Source organism: Vulpes lagopus, chromosome 5, assembly GCF_018345385.1.
Source record: "Vulpes lagopus strain Blue_001 chromosome 5, ASM1834538v1, whole genome shotgun sequence".
Lineage (NCBI taxonomy): Eukaryota > Metazoa > Chordata > Mammalia > Carnivora > Canidae > Vulpes > Vulpes lagopus.
In genome coordinates this window covers 127,404,064-127,416,138 of record NC_054828.1, presented here as the reverse complement: position 1 = coordinate 127,416,138, position 12,075 = coordinate 127,404,064, and the positions used below count along the sequence as shown (strand labels likewise).

Here is a 12,075-nt window from a genome sequence, read left to right as displayed (position 1 = left end):
CGCTGCCCTCTCCGTGAAGCCAGCAAGCCTCGCTCGGCGCGGCCCGCGACGCTGGGGGCCCGGGGGCTGCACGTAGGGCTCGGGGGCACCCACCCCGGGGCGCAGCGTCCGGCAGGGGGCGGGCTCCTCGGCCTTTCTCCGCCGCCCGCACCCGCGTTCCCGGCGGCCCGGGGTGAGCGCCCCCCGGGGAGGGGGTCGGGTCCGGGCGGGGGGAGGGGGCGACGCGGCCCCCGCCGTCCCCTCTGGGCCCGCGGGGCGCGCCCTCGAACCACGGCGCGGGGCCTCGAACGCCGAGACAATGCGGCGGCGGCGGGGGCGGCGGCGGGCGGGCGGCTCGGCGGGCCGGGGCGCGCGCCGCCTTCCTTCCTGCGGGCTCGGCTTCCCGGCGGCGGCGGCGGCGGCGGCGGCGGCGGCGGCGGCGAGCGCGCCCATTGGTGGCCCGGCCCCCCGCGCCGCCCCGCCCCGCCCCGCCCCGCCCCGCGCTCGCCGGCCGCCGCCCCCGGCCCGGACCCGCCCCTCTCTCCGCGGGAGGCGCTCGGGGCCCGCGGCTGGGCGGCCCGCAGTTCCCGCCGGCTCTGCGCGTCCGCCTCGGGTCCGAGGCTCGGGGAGGGCAGGCGGCGGAGCCCTCGGCGCGGCGGGCGGAGCGGCCGGGCCCGAGCTGCGCGGGGCTGCACGCGCCGCCCCTGCTCCCGCCGCCGGGCCCCGCGGGCGGCCGACCCGCGCCGTGCGGCGGCTGAGGCGGCTGAGGCGGCTGCGGCGGCGGCTGAGGCGGCTGAGGCGGCGGCTGCGGCGGCGGCGGCTCCCGCGCCCCGGCGCTTCCCTTTGTCCGCGGGCCGGGCGAGCTGCGGGCGCGGCGGCGGCGGCGGCGGCGGCGGCGTCCGAGCGGCCGGTCGGAGCCCGCGCGGCGGCTGAGGCGGCGGCTCCCCGCGCCCGCGCGCCGAGGCGATGCCGGACCAGATCTCCGTGTCGGAATTCGTGGCGGAGACCCATGAGGACTACAAGGCGCCCACGGCCTCGAGCTTCACCACGCGCACGGCGCAGTGCCGGAACACCGTGGCGGCCATCGAGGAGGTGAGCGGCGCCGGGCGGGCGGGGGCGGCGGGGGCGGCGGGGGCGGCGGCTCCGGCCTCAGGTGGCCCCGCGCCCCGCCCGCCGCCGCCGCCGCCGCCGCCCGGGAAAAGTTTCTTTCCCTCGGAATCCGCCGCGGCCGGGCCCGGCACAGAAGCCCTTTGTTCCGTGGAGGTGGCTGCGGGGAGGCGGCTGACGGCCACCTCGGGCCTCTCCGAGCCCCCCCCGCGCTCACTTCCCCGCGGCGCGGCCGACTTCGCGGGGACCCCCGGGCCCGCCCTCCCCTGGCGCCCACCCCCCGCGGGTCGTGGCGGAGGAGCCCCTGCCCGCAGCCTGCCCCGCGGGGGCGCAGCCCGGAGCTCCGAGCCCCGCTGCAGCGCGCGCCGCCTCGGCCGGGCCCTGGGGGGCGTCGGGACCCCGGCCGCCCGGGAACGGGGTGGACGCCTCCGCCGGGGAGGCCTCAGCGCGTCCCGCAGCCGCGCCCGGGAGCCCGGTGCGGGGAGCTGGGCGCTGAGCCGGCGCGTCGGACCCGGAGCCCTCGGAGAGCCCCCCCCGCCCCCGTCTGCGTGTGTGTCTCACCTGCACGTCCCCCACCCTCATCGCCGCCCTCCCCATCCTCCTGCAAAAGGGCCTGATTTTAGTCAAGTGCTTCCAAGGTGCAAAGTCATCGCGCCTCGTGCTAGCGGGTGAGCCCCTCCGCCTCCTGAGGGGAGAACGCTTCGGAATGGACGAGCCTCGGTTGACGATCAGAGCAGCCCGCGGGGAAGGGCCGAGTTTGGGAGTCCAGGGCCCCGCTTGGCCGTGTGGGGTGGGGGCAGCTCCTCACCTCTGCCCCTCATTTTCCTTACCTAGCAAACGGGACTAGGGATGCATCCTTTCCCGGGTTATTACGAGGGTTAGAGACCCTGTGCGTAAGGTGCTTAGCACCCTGCCTGGCTCATAATAGGTAACTGGTTGACGAGCCACACGTGTGCAGGTGCGGAATCGGCGATTACATTTCTCTTGGCCAGAACGTCAGGTTCCAGCCTTAAAATGGGGTATTGTAGGGATTGTATTAGAAGAGGATTGGGCTAGAGTGAGTGAGGGAAGGTCACCACCGAGGTTTTAATTAAGTGATGCCATTAGGGTTTTTTTTTTTTTTTTTTTTTTTTTTTTTTTTTTTTTTTTTTTTTTTTTTGCCCACTTGAACAGAGCATCTGCTGTTAGGAACTGTTTGGGGTGGGGGGGGGGATCCAGAATGTTTCCCTTAATGGAATTTATTTTTTTCTTTATAGGCGTAAACAGTCAATAATAGGCTAACTCAAAAGTTATAGACTCAGCGTTCTAAATGTTTAAGTATAGCTAGGGCATCCTCCCACCCTCCCTCCTTCCTTCTTTCCTTTTTTTTTTTTTTTTTTTTGGTGGAGGAGAGCTCCGTGTAAATCTTTTGCAGTGAGTTCTGTAATCCCACATCATTTAATTCTACTTGTGTCAGCAAGGCTTTAAAAAGATGGTTTCAAAGGAGGCAGATGGGGATGACCCAAAGAAGTTTTTCCAGAAGTACTGGTTGAAAAGCAAGGGGAACGTTTTCATGAAGTTTTGAGAATACACCATTAATAACATCTATGGAAGGACTGCAACCAAAGAAGTAGCCAAATATTTCTTTGGAGAAGGAAGCTTTGTGCTCTATGCCTTAAAGAAGGCTTGATTGCGTGTAAAGTTCTGTTTCTTTTACCCACGGCGCTTTGTCAGTTAAATATTATTAACACTGGCAGATGCTGGGAAGCTAGCAAATAGGAATTGCTGATAAAATTGGCATACCCTTCCTCTGATTAATTTTAGTTTGCAGTGTGTTATTCCAAGGCTTTTTTTTTTTTTTTTTTTTTTTGTATGCTGTGCAGGGGATTACCCAAGAGCTCAGTTACTGAGCAGATTAAAAAGAGCCTGGATTTGGTCATTTTATTAAACTGCAGACTTGCTCTGTGTTGCCATCAAAGCACACAAATTGGTTAAACTCTCAAAAATGAAAAACTTGAAATCGTTATGGGGCTGTCTTCACTTTAAGCAAAGCCACTATCCATACTATGATGATGAAGTTTGTGAGTTTGGATTTATGGGATAACTGGATTTGGAAGGTGTTTACTCTCTGAGAAATCACTGTGGATGCCTTTAAATAATGCTTTTTTCTTCACTCGAATGTTCATTCCCATTACCAAAACTTGATGCATCCACATTTTGGTTTTCAACAAGCATCTACTTTTTGTACTGGAGTGAAACAGTGGGTGTTGTGACTTGTCACTCATTTAACAGAAGTAAAATGAATTTAAAATTTGCAAGCTCTTGGCCCTGTGTTTAAATAAATGAGTCATAGGATTAGCAAATTAGATAAAAATTGTCTTGCAACTGCACTGTACTTTTTTGATAACACGCACCTGTAGCTAGACTATGAGTAGTCCCTGCCGACTATGAATATCCTATACTATACTATGGGTCCCTGCTCTATACTATGAACATCACATCTCTTACATGTCTTTCTCATCCTGGCTTTATATGTGAGGAAATTGAGTCTCAGGATAATTTGTTCAAGGCTATAGAGCCTAGGAAGTTGAAGAGCTGGAATTGAATTTGGCTCTGTGCTATTTTCAGAAATGTTGCTGTTTTCCATGACTTTTTTTAAAGATTATTTTTAAGTCATTTCTACACCCAACATGGGGCTTGAACTTACGACCCTGAGATCAAGAGTCACACCTGCTTCACTGAGTCAGCCAGGCACCCCTGTTTTGTTACTTTTAATAATGTTGAATTCTCAAAAAAAAAAAAAATACTGATTTCTCTGAATCCCTCATTTGTGAGATAGATCTGGGTTCAAGTTCAGACTCTACCAGTTGCCAGTTGTGTGAACTTGGCTGAGATACCCGTTTTCTCACTTTACTCAGCACTAAATTCTGGATAACAATACTTTTCTACTTCAGAGGGTTATGGGGAGGGCTTACTGAGATAATCCACAGGGAGATACCTGACAGACAACTGGTTGAGTAAATGCTAACTGCTTAACAGGTTATATTATAGTTAATCCATGGAAACTGGTGAGGGCTTTGGCATCAAGATGGGATTTACATGGGGGTTGAGTAGGAAGAGTGGGAGAAATGGATGAATAGTAGAATGAGTTAAGGGAATAAAAAACTATGTATCTGTTAACCCATGCTTATTTTCTTTTTTAACCAGTTTGTCGTCTTGACAGCAGGTCAGCACATAGCTATGTTTTAAAATAGTTGCCTGGTGATCACTTTCTCTGGGTAAAGTAATTATTGTGCACAGTTTTAGCAAAGTCTGCTGCTACCACTAGATGGAATCTGCCCTGTGTTTTTGGAAATAACGGGAAAAAATAAGTAGTTGTGGCATAACTTTGAAAAGTGAGCTTCTCCCCCCCCCCTTTTTTTGGGGGGGGTGTTATTTCTGTCTCCGTTTCTTTGAGTCTCTAGGAACTTTGAAGTATCCTCAAAATAGGAAAAAATTGTATACATACTTGGAATATTCACGTTTATAGTTAAACCCTCCCATAGAGCACCATCCTTTCTGTCTTGCTTATCTGGTGGCTTTGTTAGATACGTAGTTTTAAAAATAAATTTGATGTCGACTTGCAAGTATTAAAATTTAATCTACTTCCTTCCGGGGCCATAATTCTCTACTCTGTTGTCCTTGGTTACCTTGGAAATCTCATTGCTGTCACAAGCACAGCGTTCTGACTGCAGGGGTAAAATGAGCATCTGGGCTACACCAATTCCCAAGGGGCCTTGCTGTCCTTGGGGCCAGATGCCCCTCCCAGCAGTTGGGAACCTGGCCCATGTGCCTTTTAGGCAAGAGTGTGTTTTGGAATCTTAGCTCTTTATGAACGGGCCTCTTCCAAATCCCAGACGAACAGATCTTGGATTTGTTGTCAGAACAACATCATCTTTTTGGCCACGCATTTGTGTTTTTGGAAATGAGGTTCTGTGGTCACACAAGACCACCTTATTTATGCTGTGTTCTGAAATCTGTACTGATGTGCTTGGAAATTTTTGAGTCATTTAAGGAGGAAATGATCTTCTCTTGTTATGTAAGCCCCCCCCCCCCTTCCCACAATTCAGTTTCCCTCTTTCTTGTGATTAACAGTAAAACCACTAATCGTACTCCTGGTAGATTCCAGGCTCGGTCATGCAGTTTTTATTGAGTCCTGTTGTGTGCTAAGTGGCGGGAATAGAATACCAAGTGGAGTAAGTTCTGTCTTTGAAAGAACCTACAGCTTGAGTGGGAGAGATAGGCATCCTATAAACAAATCCGTGCAATTAACCAAGTCAGTGTGAGCGCTGTGGCTCTAAGATCATCCAGAATCGCAGATGCTCAAGGATGGCATCGGTCAGGTGTACCTGGGGCTGTGGTTAGGAGGGCTTTGTGTAGTGATGTGTGATTGCGTCGTGAGGGCAAGGTAGTCATTTGTGGGTTCCACATGCTTGTTAGCCACTGAAGTCTCAAAAGTCTTCTGTGTCTGCCTCCCTGCTTTAGATAAATATTGATCCACTCCTGAGGTGGTGGCCAACTAGGCCTCTGATCAGATTTTCATAGTGTCCGACCTACAGAGGGCTGCTCAGGTCAAGAATTTGGAGGGATCTTAATTCTTCTCTTACCCTCCACGTTTCTAGGCATTGCTGCCTTTCCTCATGGAGCATATACCTTCTAGTCCTGTACTCACATGGTAGTCTAAGATTAAAAATTCAGTTTCTCCACTGTACTAGCTAACATTCAAGTGCTCAGTAGCCATGTATGTTTTGGATGGTATAGATTTAGAACATTTTTATCCCTGTGGAAAGTTCTGTCAGGCAGTGCTGTTTCAGACCCTTGCAACTCAAAGCGGGGTCCACTGACCAGCAGCATTGGCACCACCTGGCAGCTTGTCAGAACCGCAGAATCTCAGATCCCACCTTAGACATACTGAAACTGAGTCTACAGTTTAATATCATCCCCAGGTGCATTATATGCATATTAAAACAGTTTAATATCATCCCCAGGTGCATTATATGCATATTAAAGTTTGAGAAGCACTGTTCTAGGAGTGTGAATCCTGGCTGCACATTAGAATCACTTGGCGCTGGGGGATTTTGTAGAAACACAAATGCCTGATCCACTCCCTGGGACTCTGATTTACTGGTTTGGGTGAGGCCTGGAGTGCTGGCATTTTTGAGAGCTTCTCCCCAGTTGGGGTTGGTGATCCCTGCAGTAAAGAGATAATCATCTAGTGCAACATCAGGTACTGGTAAGTGATAAGCGATAAGAAAAGTTGCCTAGAACTAGATTGGGAGACAGATCAGGAAAGGTCTCTCTGCAGAGGTGACAGTAGAGCAGAACCCAGAATGCATTGAAGAAGCCAGGGAAGAGTTGGGATGGAAGAATAGCGTGGAAGAGGCCAGAAGATGGCAATGGGCTAGGGTATTTAAGGACAGGAAGAAGGAGGTGGGCAAGGCGGGCAGGATGGGGGCGGGCAGGTCACACGGGCCTCTGTGGTCTTGGGAGAGGATTGGACCTAACTGATGAGTTGGGAAGCTATCAGTGGGTTTGAGCAGGGAAGAACATGATCTGATTTACATTTTATAGATGTCATGGAGATTGTTCTAGCAAGGCAAGAGAGGAGAGCGGGAGACTTGGGGCCATCCAGACAAGAGGGTCTTGACCTTTAGTGGGGGCAGAGGAGCCGTCTGGTGAAGATGGTGTTGGGGTGCTGGGGAGAGGCGAGCAGAACTGAGGCCCTGTCCCACGAGGCGGCAGTCAAGCCCGGTTCACCCAGGGGACTGGGAGAAGGGACCTCCGGTGCCTGTGTAGTGGAGTTGAAGCTCTCTGCTGCTGCTTTGTATCACCTCAAAGCCAACCGTGTGCTGCACAGCCTCACTAGTTCTAGAACTTCTGTTAGGACCGATCCTGAATATTTATTTTGTTTCACGGCAGACTGAGATCCAGCGATGTAGACCTGGGTGGGAGGGACATGTTTGCTTCTCTCCTCTGCTGTTTCTAGGCAGGGGTTAGCTGGTGACACTTTTATGGCTGGGTCAGATGCCTGAGATCCTGTCCCTGATTAAGCTCCCCAAACACTCCTCTTTCCCTACTAAAGAGAGGTGCTGAGTTCACCTCGTCAATATCCTGCCTCCTTTGCTTATGCTTTCACATGTTGTATGGCCTTAAAGCAGTTGCCAGGGCCCTTCCAGGCACTTGTGTACCATTATCATTTTATCATATGAATGATGTTGGAATAAATGGGCCATTAACTAGAACTGGAACACTTGGGCTGTATTTTTTATTTGTATTTGGTTTTGTTGAGTTTATTGGTTTATAAATGTCTGTCATGGGCACCTACCAATATGTTGTCGCTGCCAGGTGCCAGGGCTATAAAAGTGGACAGGGCTAGCTCCTTCCCTAGGAACCACTTATACTCTCATCTTTTTTGTGCAATTATAGTTTATTTTTATAGCCTTACTTGTGCCATGGACCCCTCTGACATTCTGAGGAAGGTGGTGGACCTTATTCAGAAAGATGTTTTAGTGCATCAGATACAGTACAGAGGAAGTGAAAGGTAACCAAATATATTGAAATACAGTTAGCAAAATATTTGAAAAATCTATCATACCAATATATGCTATTTTACTAAGACATTAAATATCAAGAGTTGGTAGTGGGTCTGATAATAAATAATTCTGAGGTGCCAATGAGTATAAGCAATACCGTGAGATATTTCAAACTCTGAAGTTCTATTAACATACCTTTTATTGGAGTCACAGATGCTGCTAATATTACTATGGTGTCTTACATTCATAAATGAAGAAAATACTAAATTTCAGTAAGGGACTAATGAAATACACGTGTGATTCTTTCTTCCAATCCAGGTTTATGGACCCTTTGAATTCAGACAAAGAATTCTAGGCTTGGTGGTAAGATTCTTTCAGTTCATTGATTTTGGAGTGAGCGATTGACTGTAACAATGCTCTTTAAAAAGGCTTTGCAGTTATTATACTGTCATTGTCATGAGTTGGTTCTTAGGGTCTAGCTGAGAAGTATTATACCCAAAGCTGGTGTTAAAATGATCAAGTAGTAAAGATGTTTGGAGGAACTGGGGTGGTGGGTAGAGCTGCCAGTTGTGGTTTGGCAGCCATGGTGCTCTCTGCATTTTTTCAGGGTCAGGGTTTGGCAGCCTCTCATACCGTCCCATCAGTTCATTCACGCACTTACCCATGCCTTGGAGTTCAGAACTGTGAATGCATCTCTGAATCCTGTACTTAGGACCCTGAGCAGGGCTGCCTCTCTGCAAGCCAGTCCTCCTGTTTTTACCCTTCCTGTTTTGCTAGCATGTTACGCACTATCCTTGACTCTGTATGGCAGGCTTGTTTGTCAAGCTGTAGTACGTTTTCAGGGACCTTCTGCCCAGAGTTTTAATTTTAAGGGAAACTTCCCAGAATCTTGTTTTTGGTGAGATTACATTGAAATGATGCTGCTGTTGTAGGAATGTGTTTGGGATATCCACAGTGTGGCTGGAGTGTTATTGTTGGTCACTTCTTTTTCCCTCTTTCTAGCCTTTATGGGGTGCTCACCATGTGCCTGACATGCTTTCAGTTCTCTCCATATGCTATTACCTTGTTTCATTATTATGAAAACCCTACACGGTTCAGAGGACCTCAGCCACTTTGCCAGGATCACAAAACTAGGAAGCGGTAGGAGCAGGATTCAAACTCAGGCATTTAAACACAAGAGTCTGCCCTTTTAGCAGTCAATTGCCTGTATATAACCTGGGCCAGAGAAGGCCCTCAGTGTTGATGGCTGCGTGGCCAGCAGGCCCCCCCCGCCCCTTAGTGTTGGGGAGTAGCTTCTGGGAAGCCCTCGCTGTTTTGCTTCCTCTCTGTCCTTGTGCTGCAGAAATGGTTTCTCTTCCTTGGCTTCGCTGCTCTGCTGACATGCCCAGCCGTGCAGAGCCGAGTGGCCCAGGGCATTGCTCACACCCTGGCAGGAGGCCTGTCCTACTAACGGTGTTACTAATGATGTCATCTTTCCACTTGATCCTGGAGATGGCTTTGTCAATTTGATTTTATACACAGATGCTGTCAGTAAAATCAGGTGGTTGATGAAGATTGCTCCCTCTAATGATGAATTTCTGTGTCTTTTAGGATTCTATCAAGGTGATCAGGATTTGGAGGCCTCTTTCTTTAGCTTCCCAGAAGAAATCACATTCTTATTTTAGTATTTTTTTTTAAGATCTTATTTATTTATTCATAAGAGACACACACACAGAGAGAGAGAGAGAGACAGGCAGAGGGAGAAGCAGGCTCCATGCAGGGAGCCCGACGTGGAACTCGATCCTGGGCCTCCAGGATCACACCCTGGGTTGCAGGCAGCGCTAAACCACTGAGCCACCCCAGCTGCCCATTTTAGTATTTTTTTTAAACTAACTGCAACAATAGCTGACATTTCTTTGAGTTGAGCCTTAATTGTGTATTAAGGACATACACAATGTTTTAAATTGATGATTGAGTCCTTTCAGTGATCCTTTGAGGTAGATCCTGTTCTATCTTACAGTTGAGGAAGTCAGGACGCAGACAAGTTAAGTTACATGACTGTGACTCTGCCATCCCACACCAGCAGTTGACGGAACCAGTCCTCTCAGCCATGCTGACCTCAGCCCTGCTATCCTGGCCCTTATTTGTCTTGGTCCTTGAACCGCCTGATGTCTCCTGCTGGCATCTCTGTTCCTCTGTAGGTATCTCTGTGGGTCTCTTTAGCACACGTGGATAATTGTAGACATTCTGTAGGCCAGTTCCCATTGTTGCTGACTTAGAGAATGTGTGATTGCCCAGATAGGGCCATCAGACACTAACCCCTCGGGAGGTGCTTAGCATGAGAGGTGTTTATTAAGTGACCTTGACTGCCTTGAAGTGAGTTAAAAGGAGAGATCTGGTTTCCTTGGAGCCAAGGGACTGAGAATACTGTCACAGCTATGTGTAAGGGATTCCGCGGCCAGTTCAGCAGTGATCAGACCCATACAGATTTCTTTGTCAGCAGCAAATCTGTGTGTGTGTTTTTTTTTTTAGAAAGTTGATTTTAAAAAAAAATTTTATTTACTTATTCATGAGAGACAGAGAGAGGCACAGACACAGACAGAGGACAAGCAGGCTCCATGCAGGGAGCCTGACGTGGGACTTGATCCCAGGTCTCCAGGATCACACCCTGGGCTGAAGGCAGTGCTAAACCGCTGAGCCACCTGGGCTGCCCAGCAAATCTGTGTTTTGAGAGAAGGCCACTGGAGGGTGAATCACAAATGTGGCATGTCCAGGCAGACTCCAGGAGTCAGTTCTCTGTTGCCAGTTAGGGGACTTTTTGGGAGAGATTCTGAGAGGAACAAGGAGTCTTGAGTCCTGTGCTGTATTTATTCCTCTGTTAGCCCTGACCTGTTGCTAACCAGCTCATGGATCTTGGGCTGGTGTTTTCTGGTCCAACCTCAGTGGCCTCATTGGTAGAATGAAGAGCAGGATGAGATGAACTGCAGGGCTTCTCCAGCTCTTTTAACATTCCGTGTCTACAGCTGTCTGCAACACAAATCACCTGCCTTTTTTTCTGATCATTTCCTCTACTCTCTTTCTCTTAGCTATTCATACTCATACTTTCCAAGAGGTTATAAGTGAAAATAAGCTTCACCTCTTCCATTCCCCCTTTAAAGAGTCCCTTCCCCAGAAGATCACTGGAGTCAGCCGAGTGGTTGTTGGTACTTGAGCTGGAATGTCATTGAGTGCAGTTCTAGTTCAAGTTTGGGACAAGTGGGGCAGTGTTGTTTGCCATCCATCTCTCCTTGGAGCAGTTCTTATGGTCTTTGCTACATGTCTTGGTCTCTTGAGTCTATTTCTGTGGTGCTTTGTTTTGCTGGTGAAAAACAGGTTGTGTTACTGAAAATATGATCACAGGGTTTTGTGATCATTAAATAATCTGGACTGTTGAACTTGAAGTAAATACTGATCTTTTGATATCAAGGTTCTCATAGCTTTTCCCTAGGTTTGGGTAAAGCCAATATTTTCCTCATTGGAAGCTGTGCCCTCGATTATGAAGCTCTGTGGATTGGGTTGTGTTAATATGGTAGAGTGGAAAGATCACCCACCAAAGAGTTAGAAGAGGTGATTCTAGCTCTAATTTGGTCTCCACTTTGCTATATAACCTTGGGCCAGTCACTACCCTGAACGTCTAAAATGAGGGGTTTGCATTAGATGGTCGCTGACTTCTCTCTCCAGCCTGAAAATACCATGGATTTTGCATCACATATATTGGGTTTGAAAAGGTTCTAGAATAAATGATAGGAATAAAAGTCACCAGGAAATTACTAATTTGTAGTCCTGAAAAGAAAGTGTAGCTTCTGAATTATATTTCCAACTTGAGTTTTGTTTTTTTTAAAGACCTTTTGGTGGCTTCCTGGAGTGCTTATTTGTTGTTTTAAATTGAGATTTGATTCACATACCATAAAATTCACCTTTTTAAACTAATTCATTGATTTTTAATTTAATTTAATTTAAATTTTAAAGATTTTATTTATTCTTGAGAGACACACAGAGAGAGAGGTAGAGACACAGGCAGGGGGAGAAGCAGGCTCCATGCAGGGAGCCTGATGTAGGACTCCATCCTGGGACTCCAGGATCATGCCCTGAGCCAAAGGCAGGCACCCAACTGCTGAGCCACCCAAGCGTCCCTGATTTTTAATTTTATTCACAAAGTTGTGTGGCCTCCACTGTCCAATTCCAGAACATTTTCATCACATCAAAGAAAAACCGTGTACCCATTAGTAGCTACTCTTGATTTCCCTTTTTATCAGACAACCACTAATTTATTTTCTATCTCTGTGGATTTGCTTACTGCAGACATTTCATGTAATGGGATTCATCCAGTATATGGCCTTTTGTCTTTGGCTTCCTTCACATGGCATAATATTTTTGAGGTTCAGTCTATACTTAATTCCTTTTTCTGACTGAGTAATAC

The 12,075-nt window shown here is 49.0% G+C and overlaps 2 protein-coding genes across 7 annotated transcripts in view; both read left to right on the top strand.

Annotated features, from left to right (window-relative positions):
* The first annotated feature begins 298 nt into the window (after nt 1–298).
* On the top strand, nt 299–912 carry LOC121491897 (alanine and glycine-rich protein-like). Its single transcript, XM_041757024.1, has 2 exons — nt 299–442; nt 532–912. Exons 1-2 carry the CDS (start codon nt 299–301, stop codon nt 910–912), a joined length of 525 nt encoding a protein of 174 aa, XP_041612958.1.
* Nucleotides 537–12,075, top strand: part of ASAP2 (ArfGAP with SH3 domain, ankyrin repeat and PH domain 2) — a 178,527-nt gene continuing 166,988 nt past the window's right edge. For 3 of the 6 annotated variants that reach the window (XM_041754374.1, XM_041754375.1, XM_041754372.1), the window contains exon 1: nt 537–1,071. In XM_041754374.1, coding sequence (XP_041610308.1) covers nt 946–1,071 — 126 coding nt within the window. In that variant the 5' untranslated portion in view covers nt 537–945. The remainder of the gene's footprint in view (nt 1,072–12,075) is intronic. The other 3 variants (XM_041754377.1, XM_041754376.1, XM_041754373.1) reach the window with 1 other exon arrangement.